Genomic DNA, 24,488 nt, shown 5'->3' with positions numbered 1-24,488 from the left:
ATTTTTATTTCTTTAAACCATACCAGTTGCCTGGCATTCCTGCTTGTCTATTTGGCTGCAGTAGTGTCTGGATAACGCCAGAATCAAGCATGCAGATAATCTTGACAGATCTGACAGAAACCCCTGATCTGCTGCATGCATCGGGGGCTATGGCTAAGTATTAGAGGCAGAGGATCAGCAGGACAGCCAGTCGGCTGGTATTGTTTAAAAGGAAATATGGAAGCCTCCATATAGCTCCCATTACAGTTGTCTTTTAAGTGGAGAATGTCACAATTGTGCCCAAAGTGTCAATATTTTGTGTTCACGTTATTTTCCAGCCCTGCCCTTAAGAGTCAGTGTTGTCAGAAACTGATTGTTTTGGGGTACTGTTAACTGACCTTTATGCAGACAAGCTGCTCCACTTTCGGCAGAGGCAAAGCTAGCTGCCTGTTCAGTTATTAACCGGGTACAGTATCTGCATTCAGGCACTCATTGACTAGATCTGATCAATCAGATGCTTTTTAATGCAATATGTCTGCCATTTGGAATTGAACCAACTGTTAACATTTTCTGTGTTTACATTAAATTTGCATGCAAAATGCAACTACTACTAATTAGATGCATTTTTCCCAACCGCTCCAGTTGCGTTTGCCTTCATAAGGCCCATTTCACACAGGCAGTTGCACGCAGTGAATATACTGCCTGTCAGCTGCTGTTGTGCACCTGCTGAACTCTCATGGAAACACATCTGTGACGTGAAGTGGTTCATTGCTGGCCAGTAACCATACTATGTGGCTAATGCCAACACACTGGGGTGTTACAAGCATTGACACACCAGGGGGGGTTGGGGGTGACACAGCAAGGGTTACCACCACTGACTCGCCGGGGGAAGGTTACAAGCGCGGACACGCCGTGAGGAGGGAGGTTTAAAAGTTCTGACCATTACAAGCGCAGACTCTGCAGAGGTTACAAAAGCTGCCATGTGGTTTAAAGAAGTTACAGCCAGAAGGCGCTCAGCAGCTGGCAGATTGATGACTGAATTTCTCATACACACTCTGCTGCCAGCTTTCTAACTCATGTAGACTTGAGCCTTTAAGGTGCGTACACACGCACTACTTCCGCCGATGACAGGTCCGTCACACCCTCCCGCTGGGCAGACGTTCAGCTGACCGCACGTGTGTATGCGCTGTCGGCAGACTGATGAGGCTGTTCCTGGACGATCCGCTCAGCCTTATTAGTCTGCTGACAGCGCGTACACACATGCTATTGTCGACTGAACATCCGCCCAGCGGGAGGGTTGGTGGAAGTAGTGCGTGTGTACGCACCTTTAGCTTAACAGATTGCTTTATTAACCGCTCCAACACAAAAGGATGGCTGTACTTGCCTTGGAGAAACTGCAAACTGGTGTAAATATGCATTCTGAGAGTCGGATTAGAGTCTATAATACATTGTGATTTATAAGAGCAGACAATGTTCTATGAGCAAAAGTGAGAGGGGGGGGGGGGTGAGGGGCTGGGAACAGGTGTTAAAAATGAATTGCAATAGTTGATATACACTTGGGAGGGTAGCTTATTTATAGTAACACATGCTGGTGATCTGTGTATACTCTAAGGAATTAGGTGGACAAATCTGTAGGTAGATTTTACAGTAGTTCAAGTTTTTTTCTTTTTTCTGAACGACAGTACACAGGTTGTACATAGTTATGTGATTTAAAAACAAAACATAAAACCCCCTCTGGGAAATTAAAATGTTCCCAGCCATAGCAGAGTAATTTCCAGGCTTCTCCTTTGCTCTGGTCCTCAGGGTTTTGCCCCTCTGGGCATTCTGCTGGTATATCCTTCAAGACAAAGTGCTCTTGCAGTCCGTGACACTTTTTGCTTTGCTGCCTGGACACAACTTAAAGAGACACTGAAGCTGGGGAAAAAATTGATATCATGAATTGGTTGTGTAGTAGGGGTAATTACTAGAACATTGGTAGCAAAAAATATCTTCTCATATTTTTATTTTCAGTTGTACAGCTTTTTTTTTTTTTTTTTTTATTATATAACATTGCATCATTCTCTGATATTTGCAGCTTACACATTACTCAGCATTCTACAGGCCCTAAAAGTTTTTACAGAAAGGCAGTGAACTTTTGACCTGTCCTGAACTGTTCTCTGCAAAAGAAAAACCCAATACAGCTGAGATCACCTAATCAGAAGTCAGAGCTCTCTGAGACTTTTCAAAGTTGTAAAGCTCAATGGCAATTTGCATAGATAACTGGAGTTTCTGAACTTTTCCTGTACTGGAAACATTACTTATGTCTCTGCTCCTAATGCTTTATTTCTTAGCTGTACTACACAACAAATTCATTATATCATAATTTTTTTCCCGCTTCAGTGTCTCTTTAAGTCCCTGAGCTTTCCCTAGATAAAATAAATGTACCGGTAGATGTTAAAAAAAGACTCTGTATGGGAAAAAAAACAAAATAAAAACCCTGGGAGGGGGGAGGATACTTACCTCCAGGAGGGGCAAGCCTCAGGGTCCGAATGAGGGTGCCGCATCCCCTGTAGCTTCGGGGAATCTAGCGCTTGCTCCTCTGAAACCTCCCCCAACAAGCCGTGACAAGCAGAGATTTGTTTACCACTCCGCAATCCTGTGCAGGCACACCAGCGGCTCTTCGTTCAGGCTAGGCGGAAATGGCAGAGCCCGATCGTATCCGCTCTGCTGCGCAGGCGCAAAGGACTTGCGTCTGCACAGTATAGTGGATCGATTGGGTTTGGCTATTTCCGCCTTAACCGGAATGAAGTGCGGCTAGATGGCCTGCGCAGGATTGTGGTAGGTAAATATTTACCTCACCACGATTTGGGAGATCAGCTGCCTAACACCCGACCAGGCCATTTTACATGCGGGGGGGGGGGGGGGCTGTCAAGCAGCCAGATTCCTGGTAGGGGTAGCTGGGAATGGTGTGTCCAGGTGTCCCCACATTGCCAGTAGCCTTTACTCGCCTCCCATGCTCCAGTGATGAGCAGCTCTAACCCCCTCCGCTCTGGCCAGCATCCTCGCTCGCACTGCCGTTAAGTTCCAGGTTCCGGCTTTATGACGTCATCAAGCCAGGACCCGACAATTGCGTCGAAGTGAGCAGAGATGCCGGCCAGAGCGGAGTGGAGTGACGATTGCCGGGGGAACGTCAGAAAGATGAGTCCATGTCTTCTTTCCCTCTTACCGCTGCTGCTCTGATGGTGATCTCCATGATTCGCCAGTGATTGTAGTGATCACGTGATCCGGAACAATTTGCGATGGCTTCTGATCACTGAGGGGAGATGTCAGCTGTCATATGACAGGTTAAACGACCTTTATCATGAAAATAGTAAAATTTACAATACATGTAGACATACAAATAAGAAGCCTGTTTCTCCAGAGTAAAATGTGCCATAAATTATTTTTCTCCTATGTTGTCACTTACAGTAAGTACTAGTAATATGCCATAACCGACAGGTTTTGGACTAGCCCATCTTCTCTTGGGGGATTCTCTGGGTTTTGTTTATTTTCAAAAGCACTTAGTGAATGGCAGTTGCTCTGTTTATTTGCCAAAAAAAAGTGTGCGGCTGGAAGCTGACGAGCATCATTGTATAAATCCTTTTCAGGGAATGTCTTTATAAACAATAAAACCCTTGCTGAGAATCCCCCGTGGAGAGATGGACTAGACCGAAACCTGTTGGTTCTGTCAGATTTTTACTACCTAATGTAAGTGACCGCAACATAGGAGAAAAGTAATTTTTGGCTCATTTTACTCTAGAGAAACCTACTTCTATTTGTATATGTCCTACATGTATTTTAAAAATTTTTGCGATAGTGGTCCTTTAACCCTCCTGGCGGTCTATTAGAAACCGCCAGGGGGCAGCGCAGCACTATTTAATTATTATTATTTTTTTTTTTAAATCATGTAGCGAGCCTAGTTGTACAGCGGCATCCCCCCACCCGCTTCGATCGCCTCCGGCGATCTCTGATCAGGAAATCCCGTTCAAAGAACGGGATTTCCTGAAGGGCTTCCCCGTCGCCATGGCGACGGGGCGGGATGACGTCATCAACGTTGTGACGTCTAAGGGAGTCCCGATATACCCCTCAGCGCCTCGGGTAGCGGCGGCGATTGGGCAGTACACGTAGCTAGCAGGGCCTGAGAAATCCTCCTGCGCGGCATAGCCCAAGCTCAGATCGGGCTTACCGCCAGGAAGGTTAATCTCCCCTCTCAGGTGCACATGATCGCGTCGGGAGCGAAAATGGCAGGTGGCGTAAATCCTACGGTGCATCGCAGGATTTACGCTCAGCAGTCCCCAAAAGGTTAAGCATTATTTTACTGGCTCTTAGACAGATTTATGTTAGCCACCTTCGTAGCCGTTGGATAAATTCAGCTCAGGCACACATGGGTGTCCATAGGACATTTTTCAGGAAGGGACACAAATGTTATTGAGGTTGATGTACAGAGCAGCAATAATATTGCTGTGTGCAGACAGCAGTGTTACCATCAGTGTGCTGCAAGTTGTGCTATTATTGGGACCGTGGTAATCCTAGTTACTCTAGGTACTCTAGTTGTATGTTACCATAGCAAAGCTCACATTACTTGAGTAATGCTAATAGCGTAACTTGCGGTAACCTACTGGCGGTAGTAGTGGTAATATTGCAGTGCGCTGTCTACACAAAGCAATATTACCACAGTGTTGTGCATCGACCCCATTGTGACTTACCAAAGTAAGACTTTGTTCTTTTTGCATGAAGTTTTCCCATCTATCTACTTATATTTTTTTCCTTAATTTTGAAGCCCTGGTTCTGAGGCTTGGTATTTTTAATGCATACTTTGTGGGATGTATCATAATTTACAATGCATAAAGTGTTACTTAATTTTAAATGTTTTTATATTTTTAAAATCGAGATTAAATTGTTAGTTTTAAAGTGTACTAAAGTAGAACTTCTGGATGTAATAAATGTACCTGTAATTATGAGTTCTTGTAATTGATCTTATCATTTTTTCCCTTAGCATATTCTTTGATTAAACATTGATGAAAGCATTGTTTTTTTTCCCCATCGAAATACAGTATGATCTTGCTTCCACATTTTCTCACAGCAGTGGTTTCTCACAGGCATGCTTCAGTATTTTTAAAATAACGCTTTTGCCCTTGCAGCAGGAATGCAGAAATTGGCTTCACCTGTTTTCTCTAGACTCATGTGAATAAGCAAATCTGCCAGATGGCATAACTTTTATAGGACAAGAAATGATAAATCGTGTAAATTAAAATGTTTTCCTTGTTTGTTGTTCAAACCGGTGATTCTTTTGAGCTCTTTAGTGGCATTTCCTATATGCAGGTTGCAAAGAAGTGGGTGGCAGACACAGGAAAGCACAAGGGGCACCTAGGAAGGAGGATCATAAGTGGCACAGCGCCTATAATATTAGGCATTTAGATTTCCCTACTACTACTGGCATGAAAACCTAGCCGGGTGGGGCAATGAAAGAGAATGCAGGGCCGGTGCTTCTGTGCACAACTCTGCTTATAGCATAGGAGGTGAGCCGACGTGTGTGTGTGTGTGTGTGTATGTGTATATAGACACACACCTTGCACACACACTCCCTCCTGGCCCGCGCTAATGCACGTACCGCCGGCTCCTGAAGTCGCATGACGCGGTGCGAGTGAGTAGGGTGAGCGGGCATGGCAACCGGCGCTGGAAGGGAAATGACTTCTGCTGCGATGTTTTGCTGCATTCAATTACACACGGGGAGGAAGGTTAGTGAGAGGCGGCTGCACTTTGGGTGATGGAGGGAGGTAGGATTAAAGTCCCCGGCAATCACTTCACTTCTGCTGCGGGGATTACGGAGGGTCTCAATACCCGCCGGCCACTAGTGCACGGCAGGGAGAGAGATTTTTAGGGCTACTCATGTATAAGTCCACCCCCCCCCACTTTTATACTATGAGTTAGTCCTAAATTTCTCGACTTGTATCCGAGTATATACGGTATTCACATATACACATACACACATATACGTATACATATGTGTGTATATATATATATATGTATGTATGTATGTATGTGTGTGTGTGTGTGTGTGTGTGTGTGTGTGTGTGTGTGTGTATATGTATGTGTGTGTGTGTGTGTGTATATGTATGTGTGTGTGTGTGTGTGTATATGTATGTGTGTGTGTATATGTATGTGTGTGTGTATATGTATGTGTGTGTGTGTATATGTATGTGTGTGTGTGTATATGTATGTGTGTGTGTGTATATGTATGTGTGTGTGTGTGTATATGTATGTGTGTGTGTGTGTATATGTATGTGTGTGTGTGTGTATATGTATGTGTGTGTGTGTATGTGTGTATGTATATATGTGTGTATGTGTGTATGTATATATGTGTGTATGTGTGTGTATATGTATATATATTTATTTATTATACAGTGGGTTGCAAAAGTATTCGGCCCCCTTGAAGTTTTCCACATTTTGTCATATTACTGCCACAAGCCTGAATCAATTTTATTGGAATTCCACATGAAAGACCAACACAAAGTGGTGTACACATGAGAAGTGGAACGAAAATCATACATGATTCCAAACATTTTTTACAAATAACTGCAAAGTGGTGTGTGCATAATTATTTGGCCCCCTTTGATCTGAGTGCAGTCAGTTTCCCATAGACATTGCCTGATGAGTGCAAATGACTAAATGGAGTGCACCTGTGTGTAATCTCATGCCAGTACAAATACAGCTGCTCTGTGAGGGCCTCAGAGGTTGTCTAAGAAAATATTGGGAGCAACAACACAGTGAAGTCCAAAGAACACACAAGACAGGTCCGAGACAGGTCAGGGATCAAGTTATTGAGAAATTTAAAGCATGCTTAGGCTACAGAAAGATTTCCAATGCTTTGAACATCCCAAGGAGCGCTGTTCAAGTGATTTTTCAGAAATGGAAGGAGTATGGCACAACTGTAAACCTACCAAGACAAGGCTATCCACCTAAAACTCACAGACGAACAAGGAGAGCGCTGATCAGAAATGCAATCAAGAAGCCCATGGTGACTCTGGACGAGCTGCAGAGATCTACAGCTCAGGTCGGAGACTCTGTCCATAGGACAACTATTAGTCATGCACTGTACAATGTTGGCCTTTATGGAAGAGTGGCAAGACGAAAGGCATTGTTAACAGAAATCATAAGAAGTCCCGTTTGCAGTTTGCCACAAGCCATGTGGGGGACACAGCAACCATGTGGAAGAAGGTGCTCTGGTCAGATGAGACCAAAATTGAACTTTTTGGCCAAAATGCAAAACGCTATGTGTGGCAGAAAACTAACACTGCACATCACTCTGAACACACCATCCCCACTGTCAAATATGGTGGTGGCAGGTCATGCTCGAGGGGGTGCATCTCTTCAGCAGGGACAGGGAAGCTGGTCAGATTTGATGGGAAGATGGATGGAGCCAAATACAGGGCAAACTTGGAAGAAAACCTCTTGGAGACTGCAAAAGACTTGAGACTGGGGCAGAGGTTCACCTTCCAGCAGGACAATGACCCTAAACATAAAGCCAGGGCAACAATGGAATGGTTTAAAACAAAACATATCTATGTGTTAGAATGGCCCAGTCAAAGTCCAGATCTAAATCCAATCGAGAATCTGTGGCAAGATCTGAAAACTGCTGATCACAAACGCTGTCCATCTAATCTGACTGAGCTGGGGCTGTTTTGCAAAGAAGAATGGGCAAGGATTTCAGTCTCTAGATGTGCAAAGCTGGTAGAGACATATCTCAGACATATCTCAAAAAGACTGGCAGCTGTAATTGCAGCAAAAGGTGGTTCTACAAAGTAGAATAGTAGTTGACTCAGGGGGCCGAATAATTACGTACACCCCACTTTGCAGTTATTTATTTGTAAAAAATGTTTCACGTTCTAAAAGATATAGTGGAGCACCTCCTCTGCTTCTCGTTCGATGTGCCACGGCCAGATCCGGCAGCACTCCAGATCAGACTTCAATGTATAGCAGGAAGCTGGCACCATCCATTTAAATGCTCTTTTATTGAATCAGATGCTTGTAATCCATTATAGCAACGTTTCAAAGCATACACGCTTCTTTATCAAGCTAGGTTACAAGGCAAATACACTAAATGCATACACAGCACTTCCTTTTATATAACATGGACCTGTAAGCAACCAATCACACTCTGTTTTGAACCACCTATCGGTGAAGCTCCTCATGGAGCGGACCTGATTGGGAACTGCTAAGGTACTTACAGATTGGTCGGCAGTATGTGTCGTCACCTCTACGCTAGTTTAAAATGACTTAATTCTACTCTATGGCGGCGGTTAGCGGTCTGCGTCCCACCTCTGCCTCCTCCCACTGCGCCGCCGTCATCGGCGGACCAGATGGGGAACGTCAGAGTCACGTGGGCTGGGCATGACGTAGCCAGTCACCGCCCTCCCCCGTAGCGCAGACCTATCAGCATGCGGTGCGTCATGAGCGGCGCACCGCCTACTGGAGATGTAAACAAACCTCCGCAACAAAGAGTATATGAACGTATGGCCTAATAATTGAATGTGAAATGTCCTGCATATAATGCGGGCAGGTGGCACAGGTGGTGCTCCATCTAATGAACCGCGACAGGAATCGTCTGATTTTTTTTTTTTTAACAAGTTCCTCCCAGGAGGGACTATCAGACCATCGATCAAATCAAGGAGGAGACACGGGGGGGGGGGGGGGGGCAGGAAGCGGAGGAGGCATGAGAGATCGGCAACAAACCCTACAGGAGACCATAGTTGTAAATATCTCTTCTGTTGAGCTCACCCCACCACAACTGTCAGCATTGAATCATGGCCTGTCTTTTGCCCCAATATATTCGCCGGACCCATTGGAGATCAATATAGATCTACAAAAATGTTTTCGATCCATCAAACTTAAGTATTACTTTTCAATACCCAGAGAATTTCCTACTAATCTCTCCAGCACGAAAGATGACTGTTTACAACTAGCCGAATCAGGCCTGAGAATTAAGAGCAAGTTCCAACCCTCCTCTTGTCAAGTTATTGATATCTTTATGGAGAAAGTCCAGGATGAGATTAACCAACTATTTAGGAGAAATAATGCTTCTGGCCCTAAGATTCATAGGAACATTTCAAGAATGGAACAATTGGGTATACAGGAACTGGTGGACAATCCTAGTGTCACGATAAAACCGGCCGATAAAGGCGGAGCGATAGTAGTGATGGCTACTGAGAAATACCGGAAGGAAGTCTTGAGGCAGCTACAGGACCAGACAACATATCAAGTACTTAAAACTGACCCTCTTAAGGACATACAGTCCAGGATAGCTCAGGTTGTCTCCAGAGCTTCAGGAGAGAAACTAATTGATGATAAACTGGCCGAATATCTGATCCAGTCACATCCTATTACACCAGTGATTTACATTTGTCCCAAAATCCACAAGAGTCTTGTGGATCCCCCTGGAGTACCAATTGTGGCGGGGGTAGACTCAATATTTGCTCCCATTGCAAAGTACCTCGATAAGATATTGAGACCATATGTAACATCTCAAAAGTCCTATCTTAGAGATACACCTATGTTTCTTAATGTGCTACGTAATATCTCTCCGATTGAGGGAGAGTGTCTTTTGGTTACCATGGATGTAGAGGCCGTTCGGTATATGCTTGAAATAGCTTCTGATTATTCTAGGGCACAGGTGGATTTTGTGTGTTCTCTCTTAGAAAAAGTACTTAAGCTTAATTATTTTCGTTTTGAGGATACTTTCTATATGCAAATTAGGGGAACTGCGATGGGGTCGAACGTGGCCCCGTCCTATGCAAACATCTATATGGGCGTGTATGAGCAAATGTTTGTGTATACTAATGAGCTTTTTAAAAAATATGCTCTGCAATGGTTTCGCTACATAGATGATATTTTTTGCTTATGGGCGGGGCCACGCTCGACCCTTGACACCTTTGTGTCAGAATTGATGGGCAGATGTAGACAGATCAGATTGACAATACACAGCTCGGTGGACGAAGTGAGTTTCCTGGATACTCTGGTAAAATGTCAGGGGGAGCAGTTGGTTACCGATCTCTATGTAAAGCCCACGGATGTAAACTCCCTTCTTCATTACGGGAATTTCCATCCGTGGGCCACGAGAAGATCGGTACCGATAAGTCAATTCCAGAGGGTAAGGACGATAGTGGAGGGGGGTGAGACTCAGGACAGGAGACTAGATGAAATGCAGCAAAAATTCATCCAGCGGGGTTATCCCATGGAGGTGGTTCAGAGAGCTAGAGAGAAGAAGCCAGGACAAGGATATAGAAAGAAAAAAGATATAGGCAGTAGGATCCCATTTATCTCTAAGTACAATCTTATGAGTGAGGATATTGCAAGGATAGTAAAAAAACATTGGCATTTCTTATCAGATAGCTTCCCTCACATTGAACAATTTACAAATCCCCCCATGTTTTCCTATAAACGAGCCCCAAATCTGCGGGACCGGCTGGTACATGCAGATAGCGCTAAAATGGGACCACATATCAGCCTTTCACGTAGGGGCACATTTCCGTGTCTGAACTGCGTACACTGCAGTTCAGTCATAAAAGGAGACCAAATAACCCACCCCTACAAGGGCACTAAATTCAAGATCCAGGGTTGCCACACGTGTGATTCCACATATGTGGTATATGCATTAAAATGCCCTTGTGGCTTATATATAGGTCAAACAACTCAAAAAATTAAAGTGCGATTGTCATCCTACAAACATGCCATACGAGAAGGCTTGATAGACCAAGCTGTACCCTACCATTTTAGACAGGCTAGACATAATGTAAGCCAACTTAAATATATGATTATTGAGCAGGTATTGCAGCCCAGAAGGGGAGGAGATAGGTTGAAGCGGTTACTATAGAGAGAGACACACTGGATCAAGAAACTTGACACCATGGAGCCAAGGGGACTCAATCGAGAATTAGATCTGATTCCTTTTCTGTAGACATGTGTAGGAGATGGGTGATGTCTCCTGTTGATTGTATCATTGCGATGTTTTAGAGTTTCCCCTTGTCTCCATGGTGTGAGGGATCCATGTGATTTATGCTGGTATCTGTGTCTTTGGCTCTCTAGTCCACCTCTTGAGGATGTCTACCTACAGCATGCGTGCATATGTGTATGGTGCACGCATGCATTCTTACAATATATGAGCATTGCCACTGTGTGGCATTATATGTATTGGGTAAAATAGGTTCTGCTTATAAGATAAGCTTTCTCCGTTTCTTGCCATACCCCTGCAGTCCCCTTTTATGTAAATTATTATATGCAGGACATTTCACATTCAATTATCAGGCCATACGTTCATATACTCTTTGTTGCGGAGGTTTGTTTACATCTCCAGTAGGCGGTGCGCCGCTCATGACGCACCGCATGCTGATAGGTCTGCGCTACGGGGGAGGGCGGTGACTGGCTACGTCATGCCCGGCCCACGTGACTCCGACGTTCCCCATCTGGTCCGCCGATGACGGCGGCACAGTGGGAGGAGGCAGAGGTGGGACGCAGACCGCTAACCGCCGCCATAGAGTAGAATTAAGTAATTTTAAACTAACGTAGAGGTGACGACACATACTGCCGACCAATCTGTAAGTACCTTAGCAGTTCCCCATCAGGTCCGCTCCATGAGGAGCTTCACCGATAGGTGGTTCAAAACTGAGAGTGTGATTGGTTGCTTACAGGTCCATGTTATATAAAAGGAAGTGCTGTGTATGCATTTAGTGTATTTGCCTTGTAACCTAGCTTGCTAAAGAAGCGTGTATGCTTTGAAACGTTGCTATAATGGATTACAAGCATCTGATTCAATAAAAGAGCATTTAAATGGATGGTGCCGGCTTCCTGCTATACATTGTAAAAAATGTTTGGAATGATGTATGATTTTCGATCCACTTCTCACGTGTACACCACTTTGTATTGGTCTTTCATGTGGAATTCCAATAAAATTGATGCATGTTTGTGGCAGTAATGTGACGAACCATGGAAAAATTCAAGGGGGCCGAATACTTTTGCAAGCCACTGTATATTATACACACACCTTTAGCTAACTGTGAGAACATGCAACTTTTACAAACACTGCACATGGTTTTCCATGGCATGTTTGCATGCTGCACAGCTTGCTTTTTCATGTGATCACACTCATTTTACTGTTGAGGACAGTGGTAGAAAACCTATGCATACACAAAAACACACCAGCACAGAGAAAATCACACATACTCATGCAGGCGTACATTATCACAAATTGTGAACTGACCATTTTGTGCTACCTTGATGCCCATTTGTTGTAGTGTGAACACTTTTCTACAAATATTCCAGCTGGTCAGGTCTCCATCCATGGAAAAAAACCACCTCTGATCCTTTAGTGCAAAGCAAACTCTCAGTTCTGTGCTGTCATCATGATGCAGCAGAGAATGTGGATGGTAATTTGAGCTCATGTCTGTGTAGTTTTTCATAATGCAAAGTCTCTATTTCATAGTGCAAACACCTATCCAAGAACAGATTTCATTTTTGGCATGAATGAACGGTATCGGTAACCATAAATACAGGTTTATTTGTTGTTCCATGTGAGCTGTCAGCATTGTTTGGCCTGAGTCAGGTGAACACTGATAGTATTGTATTTATTAGCCTGGAGGATTTCTGTATAAGCTGTACATGAATGATCTGTATACTGGCCATACCTGCAGAGGTGACAATTGTATCACAGCTGGATCACATAACATTTCCTAGTGTGCAGCTTGCCACATGATGTTACTTAATACAGCAGCAATCGGAAGATATAATATAGTATTTATTTTTGTTGAATAAAGTGAATTTCTCTTGCTAGCTTAGTATAATATGGTTACAATTATTCTAGACAAATTGCTCTCCAGTTGAGGTGTCCCTGCTGGGTGTGTAAGGTGAAAATCAGCGACTAATTTCTAGTCGTCGTGCAGCATTGGCTGCACTCTGACTGACTGCACACTGTGAAGCGATGACTGTAAACAGCGGTCTGCAGGCAAGCGTGGGAAGACAAATCAGCATTCCTGGCTCTATATTATTTCACATTCACCTTTTTGTTTAGAATGTGCCTGTGGAGATACAACAGATGTTTACCTGCATCTAATTACTTATTATTTTATTTTTCCTTGCACTGTAACTCTAACATACAGGAGAGTTGTTTTTTTTGCTTTGTTTTTCTAGAAAAGTGCTAATAATGGTATGGCAATGGAAGGAAAGACGTGGGTTTATGTGAGGTAAAACCTGCAGCATACAGAACAATTTACCTCTGAAATACCACATAGAATCCACATGCTGTCCTCTGTGAGCTGTGCTGGTGTTTATGTACTGCATGGCACAGGTTCATTCAGGTCTACTGTCTCATATCATTGCAGTACATAATGCTGTCATGTGATAAGATTTCCTGCTAATGTAAGGCCAAGCTATTAAAATATAGCCAATCTGTAAGGAAAAAACAACCCATCCCTGCCAAGTCCTGTTTTTATATTTCAAATGTTTTTAAGGAAAGCTGAAGTGAAAGGAATATGGAGGTTGCCATATTTCATAAACAATGCTAGTTGCCTGTTTTCTGTGTTGATGCTTGGCCTTTAATACTATAAGGGGCCGTTCACATCACAAACGCGGACGGCCACGCATGCGGAACGCAACGCATGCGAACGCACGCCAACCGCGTTTGTATGCATTGTGTGGCTGATCCCATCACTGAAAAGTGAATGGGACAGCAGCGCGTTTTCTGCAAAAACTGCATGCAGCATGCGTTCCGGATGTCATGCGTGTCGGCCTCCCGCACTTGTTTCCAAAACGCGGCTAGAAAAGCATGCTTTTTAGTATGCAATGCATTGTAACGTCTTATTGCTTTTCCCTGAGTTCTTCCCTTAACCAAAGCTATGCATAAACTGCATCTGATTTCTTCTGGCATTCTAAAGGGTTTCTAAGATGGGAGCCATCAACTTTTCAAATTTAAAAGTACAGTAGTTTCCGTAGTTACAGCATCATGTGGTAAGTTAAATTACTTGTGTCTTCATTCATGTAAACTATTTTCCCTTGTATTTTTTTTTCCTTTAGGGCTGTTGCAGAGAAAGATAAAGTAGTGACATACACTAGACCCCGCAAGTACATCCATTCTTCTGGATCTGATCCTCCTGAACTGGGATATGTTGACATTAGGACATTGGCGGATGGCATGTGTCGCTATGATCTAAATGAAATGGATGTTGCCTGGCTGGAGATGGCAAATGAAGAATTCAGCGAAATGGGTAAACTGACTTGTGCTGTCTTGTGTAGCTTTTTGAATAAATGTCACTTGGCACCTATAAAATACTATAGACTTAAAGAGGAACTTTAACCAAGGATTGAACTTAATCTCAATCAGTAGCTGATACCACCTTACCACAAGAAATCATTACCTTTTCTCGAATAGATAATCAAGGACATCTGTATTGCTGATGTTTTGGGGAAACCCCTCCCACATTGTGACGGTTTCCTTTCTGTAAACCTTGTTGCAGTGTGGAAAATGTCTGTCTGTTTCTGACTAGCAACCAGTTTCTACCTCTGTACGTGTGTGTGTGTGTGTGTGTGTGTGTATATATGTATGTATGTATGTATGTATGTATGTATGTATGTATTTATACACACACACACACACACACACACACACACACACACACACACACACACACACACACACACACACATACACACACACGTATAAATATAAACCTTTTAGCATATTGCATTATCTGAATTTCTGTGTTTTTATGTGATGTGCATTTTTACACCCTCGACCTGGGTGCAGTTTAGCCTAGAAACTGCCCTGCGCCTACATCTGCCGTCATTTGCGGCATTATTTGCCTTCAATGGACAACTAACAGTATTTCAGTTGTAGCGCTAGAGGAATAATGTAATTCTGTTAGGCTGCAAGAGTATAAAAGAGGTTTACTCTCGTCCCCACCTTGACAAAAATAGTAAAACAAATACCTGCGCCTCCAATAGTATAAATACTATAATCCTTTAATAAAACAGTCTCATACAGTTATAAATCAATAAAATAAATGATGAAAATATGCTACATGCGCACACACACATCTAGATCACAATCCCACTCAGAGACCGACAACACTTCTTGCTAGATCTCCTATTGTGGTATCTAATCTGTCTATCAATAGTGCACTATTGAGCCTACAATCACCACATATTCAATGGACAACTGCCTAAAGGTGCCCCTAATAAAACAATCTTGATTGTACAGCCTTACCACATCTATGTAATAGAAGAGTAAACTGAGTGAATGTACTTTGAACGGATACTTTATGTAGTCCCTCATATTACAAAGAATTGGTAGGATTGTACAATCAAGATATCATTTATGGACACCTTTAGTTATTAAATTGTCCAATTGACCAAAGATGTAATTTCTGCAGCAGTTATAACTGTTTAAACACTTTTTTCTAACCTCTTGCTGTTTGTTTTCCTCATTGTAGGTATGCCACAGCTGGATGAGTTCATGATGGAGCGAGCAATGGAGGAGTTTGAGCAGAGGTGCTACGATAATATGAACCATGCCATAGAGACAGAGGAGGGCCTCGGCATAGAGTATGATGAGGATGTTGTGTGCGATGTTTGCCAGTCCCCAGATGGAGAGGATGGGAATGAAATGGTCTTCTGTGACAAGTGTAACATCTGCGTACACCAGGTTGGTACAGTATTCAGTGTGTTTCAGAAAAGGATGTGTGCGTAATATATACAGGTAGTCCCCGACTTACGAACGACCCGCCGATACGAACGGCATAGATTCTGTGTTTGCATAGGAAAAAGTCAAAAAAAATTTTTTTTCAAATTGGACTTTGAGAAAATAAAATCTAAGAAAAAATGGCTTTTAAACTTGTATGAACAGATACAGAGGGCAGAGGTGACACAGAGGGGGACACTGGAGGGACAGAGGAGGTACAGGGGACAGAGATGGCACAGTGTTCCCGACTTAAGAACAGATTCAGGTTAAGAACGAACCTACAGTCCCTATCTCATTCGTTAACCGGGGACTACCTATACACGGGGCTTGTCATCCACAGTATTCTTATACTTTTACAGCTGTGCCCAGATGGGTATAAGAGATTTGGTGGGCCGAACCAGGGAAGACTAGTACTACAGAATAAGCAGATAGCTTATAAGTGTTGCTCTTTAGTATAGGTTTTTTTATTTTTAGTCTATTTAAGCCCCTTGGGGCTGAGGCATACTTGCCAGCATTTTGCAGAGCATTTTTTTTTTGTTTGTTTTTTACTCTTATTCGCTTGAATGAGAATCGCAAAAAAATCGTGGGGGTGGGGATTGACTGGCAGCTTGACCTATCCATCCAGAAAGCAGTGCAGTACAGCAAGACTTGGTGAGGAAGACTGTAAATAGGCTATTTTTTTTCCATTTTGTTTTCTTTCTTTTTGACTTTTACAGGACCAGTGCAGTGGGAAAAAAAGTAGGTAAGCCGTTTAAAATCTGAGAGAATTAACAGGTTTTGGACTAGTCTAGCTTCTCATGTGGAAGTCTCCAGGTTTTCCATTGTTTTGAAAAAGTATTTCCTGAATGGCATTTGCCAAGTCCAACTGCCAAAATGGTGAGTAGGGAGGCTGGCTGGTATGTTACTGTTTTGGCAATTAGACTTAGCAACTGCCCTTCAGGAAATGCTTTTGAAAACAAAGAAAACCCTGAGAATCCCCATGAGAAGATGAACCTACTCCAAAACCTGTCGGTTTTGTCAGATTTTAAGTTTTTTTCCGCTGTAGTGGTCCTTTTAATGTTTATTCTTGCAAGACGAGTGGGAGGGAGTCAGCAGAATAATAATGGGGCTTTAGCTATACATTTTAAGGGGGGCAATACGTAACAGTGTTAGTTTTCTACTTTCAGGGTTGTTTAGAGAAAGTACTGTATTTTTCGCCATATAAGATGCACCTAGATTTAAAGGGCAAAAACCAGGGAAAAAAACTAAACCTGGTGCATGCATATTTCAGGAGCGTCTTGTATGTGACCTCCCCCAAATGGTGTCGTCCTGTATCCCCCAGGTCTCCCACCCAAGTGTCCTTCTTGTCTTCCCCAAGTGCCCTCCGGTCTCCTCCTGTGTCCCGCTGTGGCTGTCTTCCCTCTCCTCCCTCCTCTTTCACTCTCCATTTTTTGGGGGGGAAACAGGGGGCTTATAAAGCGGAAAATACGGTAATCACATTTATTTCTCATATTCTAAACATTTGGGGAAGGATAATGAGGTTTGTAAATCTGTCTTCTTCTTTTGTCTCCCCTGTAGGCATGTTATGGGATTCTTAAAGTGCCAGATGGAAGCTGGCTTTGTCGGACATGTGCCCTAGGGGTACAACCAAAATGCTTACTGTGCCCAAAGAAAGGAGGTGCCATGAAGCCCACCCGCAGTGGCACTAAATGGGTCCATGTTAGCTGTGCTTTGTGGATCCCTGAGGTAATTATTTCACTCATACAGTCTCCTTGCTTATTATCCGCACTTCATTCTTCTTCCCCGAGAGCATTATTTATACTTGCTTAGCTATCGCCATTGTTCATAATGTCCCTTATGATTTTTGTGTTTTGCTAGCAGTGTGAAAAATAATGTCCTATTCTGCAGTAGCCAAGAATGAATGGGGGTTTGTTTTGCTATTTCTTGTAGGTGAGCATTGGCAGTCCGGAAAAGATGGAGCCCATCACCAAGGTGTCTCACATCCCTAGCAGCCGCTGGGCACTCATCTGCAGCTTATGTAACGACAAGTTTGGTGCCTGCATACAGGTAAATGTTCCACTGGGATTCTGAGAAAATAGGGTGAATAAAGTATTTCTGCTTTGCAAACCTGTCATTTCTCTAGTCACTTCTGTGGCAAATTGCATGGGAATTGCGCTGATGTATTAAAATTTTAGGAGTAAGGCAAATAGTCATAGAAATTTCTGACTGGCTAGACTTCACGGTTACCACAGTACAGTATAAGAATGGAGCTTCAGAATATTACCCTTTCCTTCTGTGACAGCTGTAATGGAAGATACATGGGAGCAGCTGTACTTTTGCCCTCTTTCTGGAGCTTCTGGAAGATGATAGAAGCGTTTTGTGCGCTTGTAGCATCCAAAAAGGTTGAGGCCTTTACACGTGGCACTTCTAACTTTTACAAATTAGCTGTTGTCGCTGGATTCCGCGGAATTAAGAATTCCGTGATTCCGGCCAGAATTTGAGAGCGGTAGGCCTGGGTTCGATTCCTGGCCAATGTATGTAAGCTGGCTTTTGAAATCCTACAATTCCCTAAGTAAGCTTATTTTTCTCTTGGATATATCACAATGGTACATGCTAGGCTGGCTTCAGCATGTAGCATTGTAGTGTGTTGTTGGTGGTATAATGGTTAGGATAGCAGCCTACAGAGCGGTAGGCCTGGGTTCGATTCCTAGCCAATGTATGTGAGTTGGCTTTTGAAATCCTACAATTCCCTAAGCAAGCTCATTTTTCTCTTGGATATATCATAATACATGCTAGGCTGGCTTCAGCATGTAGTGGTGGTATAGTGGTGAAGAGAGCTGTCTACCAAGCACTAGACCTGGGTTCGATTCCCGGCCAAGGTATGTAAGCTGGCTTTTGAAATCCTACAATTCCCTGGAAGACAAGACCCTCCGAGGGGGAAGGAGGGGGGAAAAGTAGAAAGGAGAAAAAGGACCAAGAACAGTCAATAGGTTCTATGGGCTACCATTTAGCATAAATAAGGTTACATTTGCGATTATTTTAATTTTTCCGCCGGAATCCGGAATTCCGCAAAAATCCGGTGGAATTTTCATAGCGACGGAATTCAGCGCTGGCGGAATCTGCGAATTCTGGCGTAACGGAACTTGCTCTTTTCGATCATCCCTAGTTGCCATCATCCTATAATATTTGGCTTCTCACGATGTACATAGATTTTTTTTTCAGCAATCTTGACAGTAATTTAAAGGACAACTGTAGGGAGGCTGCCATGTTTTTTTTTTTTTTCCTTTTGTGCAATACCAGTTGCCTGGCTGTCCTGCTGATTCTCTTCTGTCTCTAAAAAGCAGATCAGGTGTTTCCGACATTAATGTCGGAACTGACAAGTTTAGCTGCATGCTTGTTTTTGGTGTTATTCACACACTACTGCAGCCAAATAGACCAGCAGGGCTACCAGGTAACTGGTATTGCTTAAAGCGGAATATAACCCTGCATTTCAACTTTGCTCTAAAACTTTATTTACAGTATATTATATGCAACCAGCATTTTTTTTTACTAGACCAGCATTGGAAGGGTTAAACACAGAGGTTTAAAGTTCCGTGGAGAGATATGCAGAAGTTCAGATAGATACATTTAACTAAATAGAATGTAACAAGTGATAAATGTTACACACTCTTTGGCTGTCCTCCAGCTCCTTCTCAGTTAGTGAGTCACATTCAACACTTAGATACATTTTGTTTACATAAATGTATCTATGTAAGCTTCGGATGCGTCTGCGGTTCTCTCCAGGAACTTTAAAGCTCTGTGTAAGCCTTCCAATGCTGGTCTAGTAAAAAAAAAAAAAAATGCTGGTTGCATATAATATACTGTAAAAAATGTTTTAGAGCAAAGTTGAAATGCAGGGTTATATTCCGCTTTAAAGGGAAGGTTTAGGGGTGATAAAAAAAAATCCACATCCACTTACCTGGGGCTTCCTCCAGCCCGTGGCAGGCAGGAGGTGCCCTCGGCGCCACTCCCGGTGGTCTCCGGTGGCGCGCTCGACCTGGCCAGGCTGGCGGCCAGGTCGGGCCTCTTCTGCGCTCCAATCTGCGTCTCACTGGTGCGCGCTGTCAACGGACGTCCTCCGGGCTGTACAGCGCAGGCTCAGAGCCTGCGCAGTACAGCCTGGAGGACGTCCAATGACGGCAGCGCGCACCAATGAGACGCAGATTGGAGCGCAGAAGAGGCCCGACCTGGCCGCCGGCTTGGCTAGGTTGGGCACGCCACCGGAGACCACCGGGAGCCTGCGGAGCGGTGCCGAGGGCACCTCCTGCCTGCCACGAGCTGGAGGAAGCGCCAGGTAAGTGGATGTGGATTTTTTTTTTTTTCATCGTCCCTGAACCTACCTCTCGCTACAGTTGTCCTTTAAATACCAGCCTGATTAAAGGGGGCGTCACAGGGCAGTGTAACCAATCTGTTTGCCCTTGTTCAATTAGAGTAATTTGTGTGTTTTTAAAGTGTTTTAAAAGTGTTTTTAAAGGAAACCTGTAACAAACTTAAAATAAAAAAGTTTTACTTACCTAGGGCTTCTGCCAGCCCCCTGCAGCTGCCCTGTGCCCTCGCCATCCTGGAATGATGCTCTGGTCCCCAGCCATGGCTCCGTTTCACTCGCTGGCTTACAAGTTGAAGGCCAATGCGACTGCACAGCTTTTGCCGTGTCTTCGTTCATGGTCCCGTTGCCGGGAGTGTCCAGCGCAGTGCGAGAAAACATTGTACTGCGCTAGCTCAAGATGATCCTGTCGATGGGAGTGTAAACGAGGACTGGCACAGACGTGCAGGCGCAGTGGCTGGCGACAGTCGAAAGTAAAACGGAGCCTAGGCTGGGGACCGGAAGATTATTAATGGATGGCGAGGGTGGCTGCAGGGGGCTGGCAGAAGCTCCAATTGAAACGTTTTATTATTATTGATTTAAGTTATTACAGGTTTCTTTTAACCACTTGCCGACCGCCTACTTCATATTGGCGGCGGCAAAGTGGCAGCCCCAGGACCACGTAACGCAGATTGGCGTCAGGTCCTGGGGCACTCTCTGGCCGGGGATCGCGCGCTGGGATGCGCGCGCATCCACCGGCAATAGGCTCCGCCCACCCGCGACGTCAACCCGCCGGCCAATCGGAAGCGCCGGCGGGTTGTTAACCCGACGATCCCCGGATAGGAAGCGTATAATACGCTTTGTAATGTTTACAAAGTGTATTATACAGGCTGCCTCCTGCCCTGGTGGTCCCAGTGTCCGAGGGACCACCAGGGCAGGCTGCAGCCACCCTAGTCTGCACCCAAACACACTGATCTGCCCCCCCCTGCCCCCTGATCGCCCACAGTACCCCTCAGACCCCCCCCCCTGCCCACCCCCCAGACCACCATTTGCACACAATCACCCCCCTAATCACCCATCAATCACTCCCTGTCACTATCTGTCAACGCTATTTTTTTTTTTAGTCCCTAAACTGCCCCCTGCTCCCTCCTGATCACCCCCCCCACCCCTCAGATTCTCCCCAGACCACCCCAGACCCTCCCCCCCCCCCCCTGTGTACTGTATGCATCTATCCCCCCTGATCACCTGTCAATCACCCATCAATCACCCGTCAATCACCCCCTGTCACTGCCACCCATCAATCAGCCCCTAACCTGCCCCTTGCGGGCAATCTGATCACCCACCCACACCAATAGATCGCCCGCAGATCCGACATCAGATCACCTCCCAAATCCATCGTTTACATCTATTCTCTCCTCTAAACACCCACTAATTACCCATCAATCACCCCCTATCACCACCTGTCACTGTTAACCATCAGATTAGACCCTAATCTGCCCCTTGCGGGCACCCAATCACCCGCCCACACGCTCAGATTGCCCTCAGACCCCCCCCTTATCAATTCGCCAGTGCAATATTTACATCTGTTATTCCCTGTAATAACCCACTGATCACCTGTCAATCACCCATCAATCACCCCCTGTCACTGCCACCCATCAATCACCCCCTGTCACTGCCACCCATCAATCAGCCCCTAACCTGCCCCTTGCGGGCAATCTGATCACCCACCCACACCAATAGATCGCCCGCAGATCCGACATCAGATCACCTCCCAAGTGCAGTGTTTACATCTCTTCTCTCCTCTAAACACCCACTAATTACCCATCAATCACCCCCTATCACCACCTGTCACTGTTACCCATCAGATTAGACCCTAATCTGCCCCATTGCGGGCACCCAATCACCCGCCCACACCTCAGAACGCCCTCAGACCCCAGCCCTGATCACCTCGCTAGTGCATTGCTTGCATCTATTTCCCCCCTCTAATCACACCTTGAGACACCCATAAATCACCTCCTGTCACCCCCTAGCACACCTACCCATCAGATCAGGCCCTAATTTGCCCCGTGTGGGCCCTGATCACTCGGCCAAACCCTCAGATCCCCCTCAGACCCCCTTCCGATCACCTCCCCAGTGCATTGATTGCATCTATTTTCCCCTCTAACCGCCCCCTGAGACACCCATCAATCACCTCCTGTCACCCCCCTAGCACTCCTATCCATCAGATCAGGCCCAATTCATCCTGTCATCTAAGAGGCCACCCTGCTTATGACCGTTTCCACAAAATTTGCCCCCTCATAGACCACCTGTCATCAAAATTTGCAGATGCTTATACCCCTGAACAGTCATTTTGAGAAATTTGGTTTCCAGACTACTCACAGTTTTGGGCCCGTAAAATGCCAGGGCAGTCTAGGAACCCCACAAGTGACCCCATTTTAGAAAGAAGACAGCCCAAGGTATTCTGTTAGGTGTATGATGAGTTCATAGAAGATTTTATTTTTTGTCAAAAGTTAGCGGAAATTGGATTTTTATTGTTTTTTTCACAAAGTGTCATTTTTCACTAACTTGTGACAAAAAATAAAATCTTCTATGAACTCACCATACCCCTAACGGAATACCTTGGGGTGTCGTCTTTCTAAAATGGGGTCACTTGTGGGGTTCCTATACTGCCCTGGCATTTTAGGGGCCCTAAACCGTAGGGAGTAGTCTAGAAAACAAATGCCTCAAAATGACCTGTGAATAGGACGTTGGGCCCCTTAGCGCACCTAGGCTGCAAAAAAGTGTCACACATGTAGTATCGCCATACTCAGGAGAAGTAGTATAATGTGTTTTGTGGTGTATTTTTACACATACCCATGCTGGGTGGGAGAAATCTCTCTGTAAATGGACAATTGTGTGTAAAAAAAAATCAAAAATGTGTCATTTACAGAGATATTTCTCCCACCCAGCATGGTTATATGTAAAAATACACCACAAAACACATTATACTACTTCTTCTGAGTACGGCGATACCACATGTGTGACACTTTTTTGCAGCCTAACTGTGCTAAGGGGCCCAAAGTCCAATGAGTACCTTTAGGATTTCACAGGTCATTTTGAGACATTTGGGTTCAAGACTACTCCTCACGTTTTAGGGCCCCTAAAATGCCAGGGCAGTATTGGAACCCCACAAATGACCCCATTCTAGAAAGAAGACACCCCAAGGTATTCCGTTAGGAGTATGGTGAGTTCATAGAAGATTTTATTTTTTGTCACAAGTTAGCGGAAATTGATATGTATTGTTTTTTTTTTTCACAAAGTGTCATTTTCCGCTAACTTGTGACAAAAAAAAAATCTTCTATGAACTCACCATACCCCTAACGGAATACCTTGGGGTGTCTTCTTTCTAAAATGGGGTCACTTGTGAGGTTCCTATACTGCCCTGGCATTTTAGGGGCCCTAAACCGTGAGGAGTAGTCTAGAATCCAAATGCCTCAAAATGACCTGTGAATAGGACGTTAGGCCCCTTAGCGCACCTAGGTTGCAAAAAAGTGTCACACATGTGGTATCGCCGTACTCAGAAGAAGTAGTATAATGTGTTTTGAGGTGTATTTTTATACATACCCATGCTGGGTGGGAGAAATCTCTCTGTAAATGGACAATTGTGTGTAAAAAAAATCAAATAATTGTCATTTACAGAGATATTTCTCCCACCTAGCATCTGTATGTGTAAAAATACACCCCAAAACACATTATACTACTTCTCCTGAGTACGGCGGTACCACATGTGTGGCACTTTTTTGCACCCTAAGTACGCTAAGGGGCCCAAAGTCCAATGAGTACCTTTAGGATTTCACAGGTCATTTTGCGACATTTGGTTTCAAGACTACTCCTCACGGTTTAGGGCCCCTAAAATGCCAGGGCAGTATAGGAACCCCACAAATGACCCCATTTTAGAAAGAAGACACCCCAAGGTATTCCGTTAGGAGTATGGTGAGTTCATAGAAGATTTTATTTTTGTCACAAGTTAGCAGAAAATGACACTTTGTGAAAGAAAACAATTCAAATCAATTTCCGCTAACTTGTGACAAAAAAAAAAAATCTTCTATGAACTCACCATCCTCCTAATGGAATACCTTGGGGTGTCTTCTTTCTAAAATGGGGTAATTTGTGGGATTCCTATACTGTCCTGGCATTTTAGGGGCCCTAAACCGTGAGGAGCAGTCTTGAAACGAAATTTCTCAAAATGACCTGTGAAATCCTAAAGGTACTCATTGGACTTTGGGCCCCTTAGCGCAGTTAGGGTGCAAAAAAGTGCCACACATGTGGTATCGCCGTACTCAGGAGAAGTAGTATAATGTGTTTTGGGGTGTATTTTTCCACATACCCATGCTGAGTGGGAGAAATATCTCTATAAATTGACAATTGTGTGTAAAAAAAAAATAAAACAATTGTCATTTACGGAGA

At 44.3% G+C, this 24,488-nt stretch overlaps 1 protein-coding gene across 3 annotated transcripts in view; it reads left to right on the top strand.

The window, feature by feature from the left end:
* The window catches only part of JADE1 (jade family PHD finger 1), a 165,684-nt gene that overhangs the window by 116,568 nt on the left and 24,628 nt on the right, over window positions 1–24,488 (top strand). For all 3 annotated transcript variants that reach the window (XM_068279870.1, XM_068279853.1, XM_068279861.1), the window contains exons 5-8: window positions 14,059–14,249; window positions 15,474–15,685; window positions 17,279–17,446; window positions 17,651–17,767. In XM_068279870.1, coding sequence (XP_068135971.1) covers window positions 14,059–14,249; window positions 15,474–15,685; window positions 17,279–17,446; window positions 17,651–17,767 — 688 coding nt within the window. The remainder of the gene's footprint in view (window positions 1–14,058; window positions 14,250–15,473; window positions 15,686–17,278; window positions 17,447–17,650; window positions 17,768–24,488) is intronic.

Source organism: Hyperolius riggenbachi, chromosome 1 (genome assembly GCF_040937935.1).
Source record: "Hyperolius riggenbachi isolate aHypRig1 chromosome 1, aHypRig1.pri, whole genome shotgun sequence".
Taxonomy (NCBI): domain Eukaryota; kingdom Metazoa; phylum Chordata; class Amphibia; order Anura; family Hyperoliidae; genus Hyperolius; species Hyperolius riggenbachi.
The sequence above is the reverse complement of the archived record's forward strand: the minus strand, read 5'-3'. Positions and strand labels throughout refer to the sequence as shown.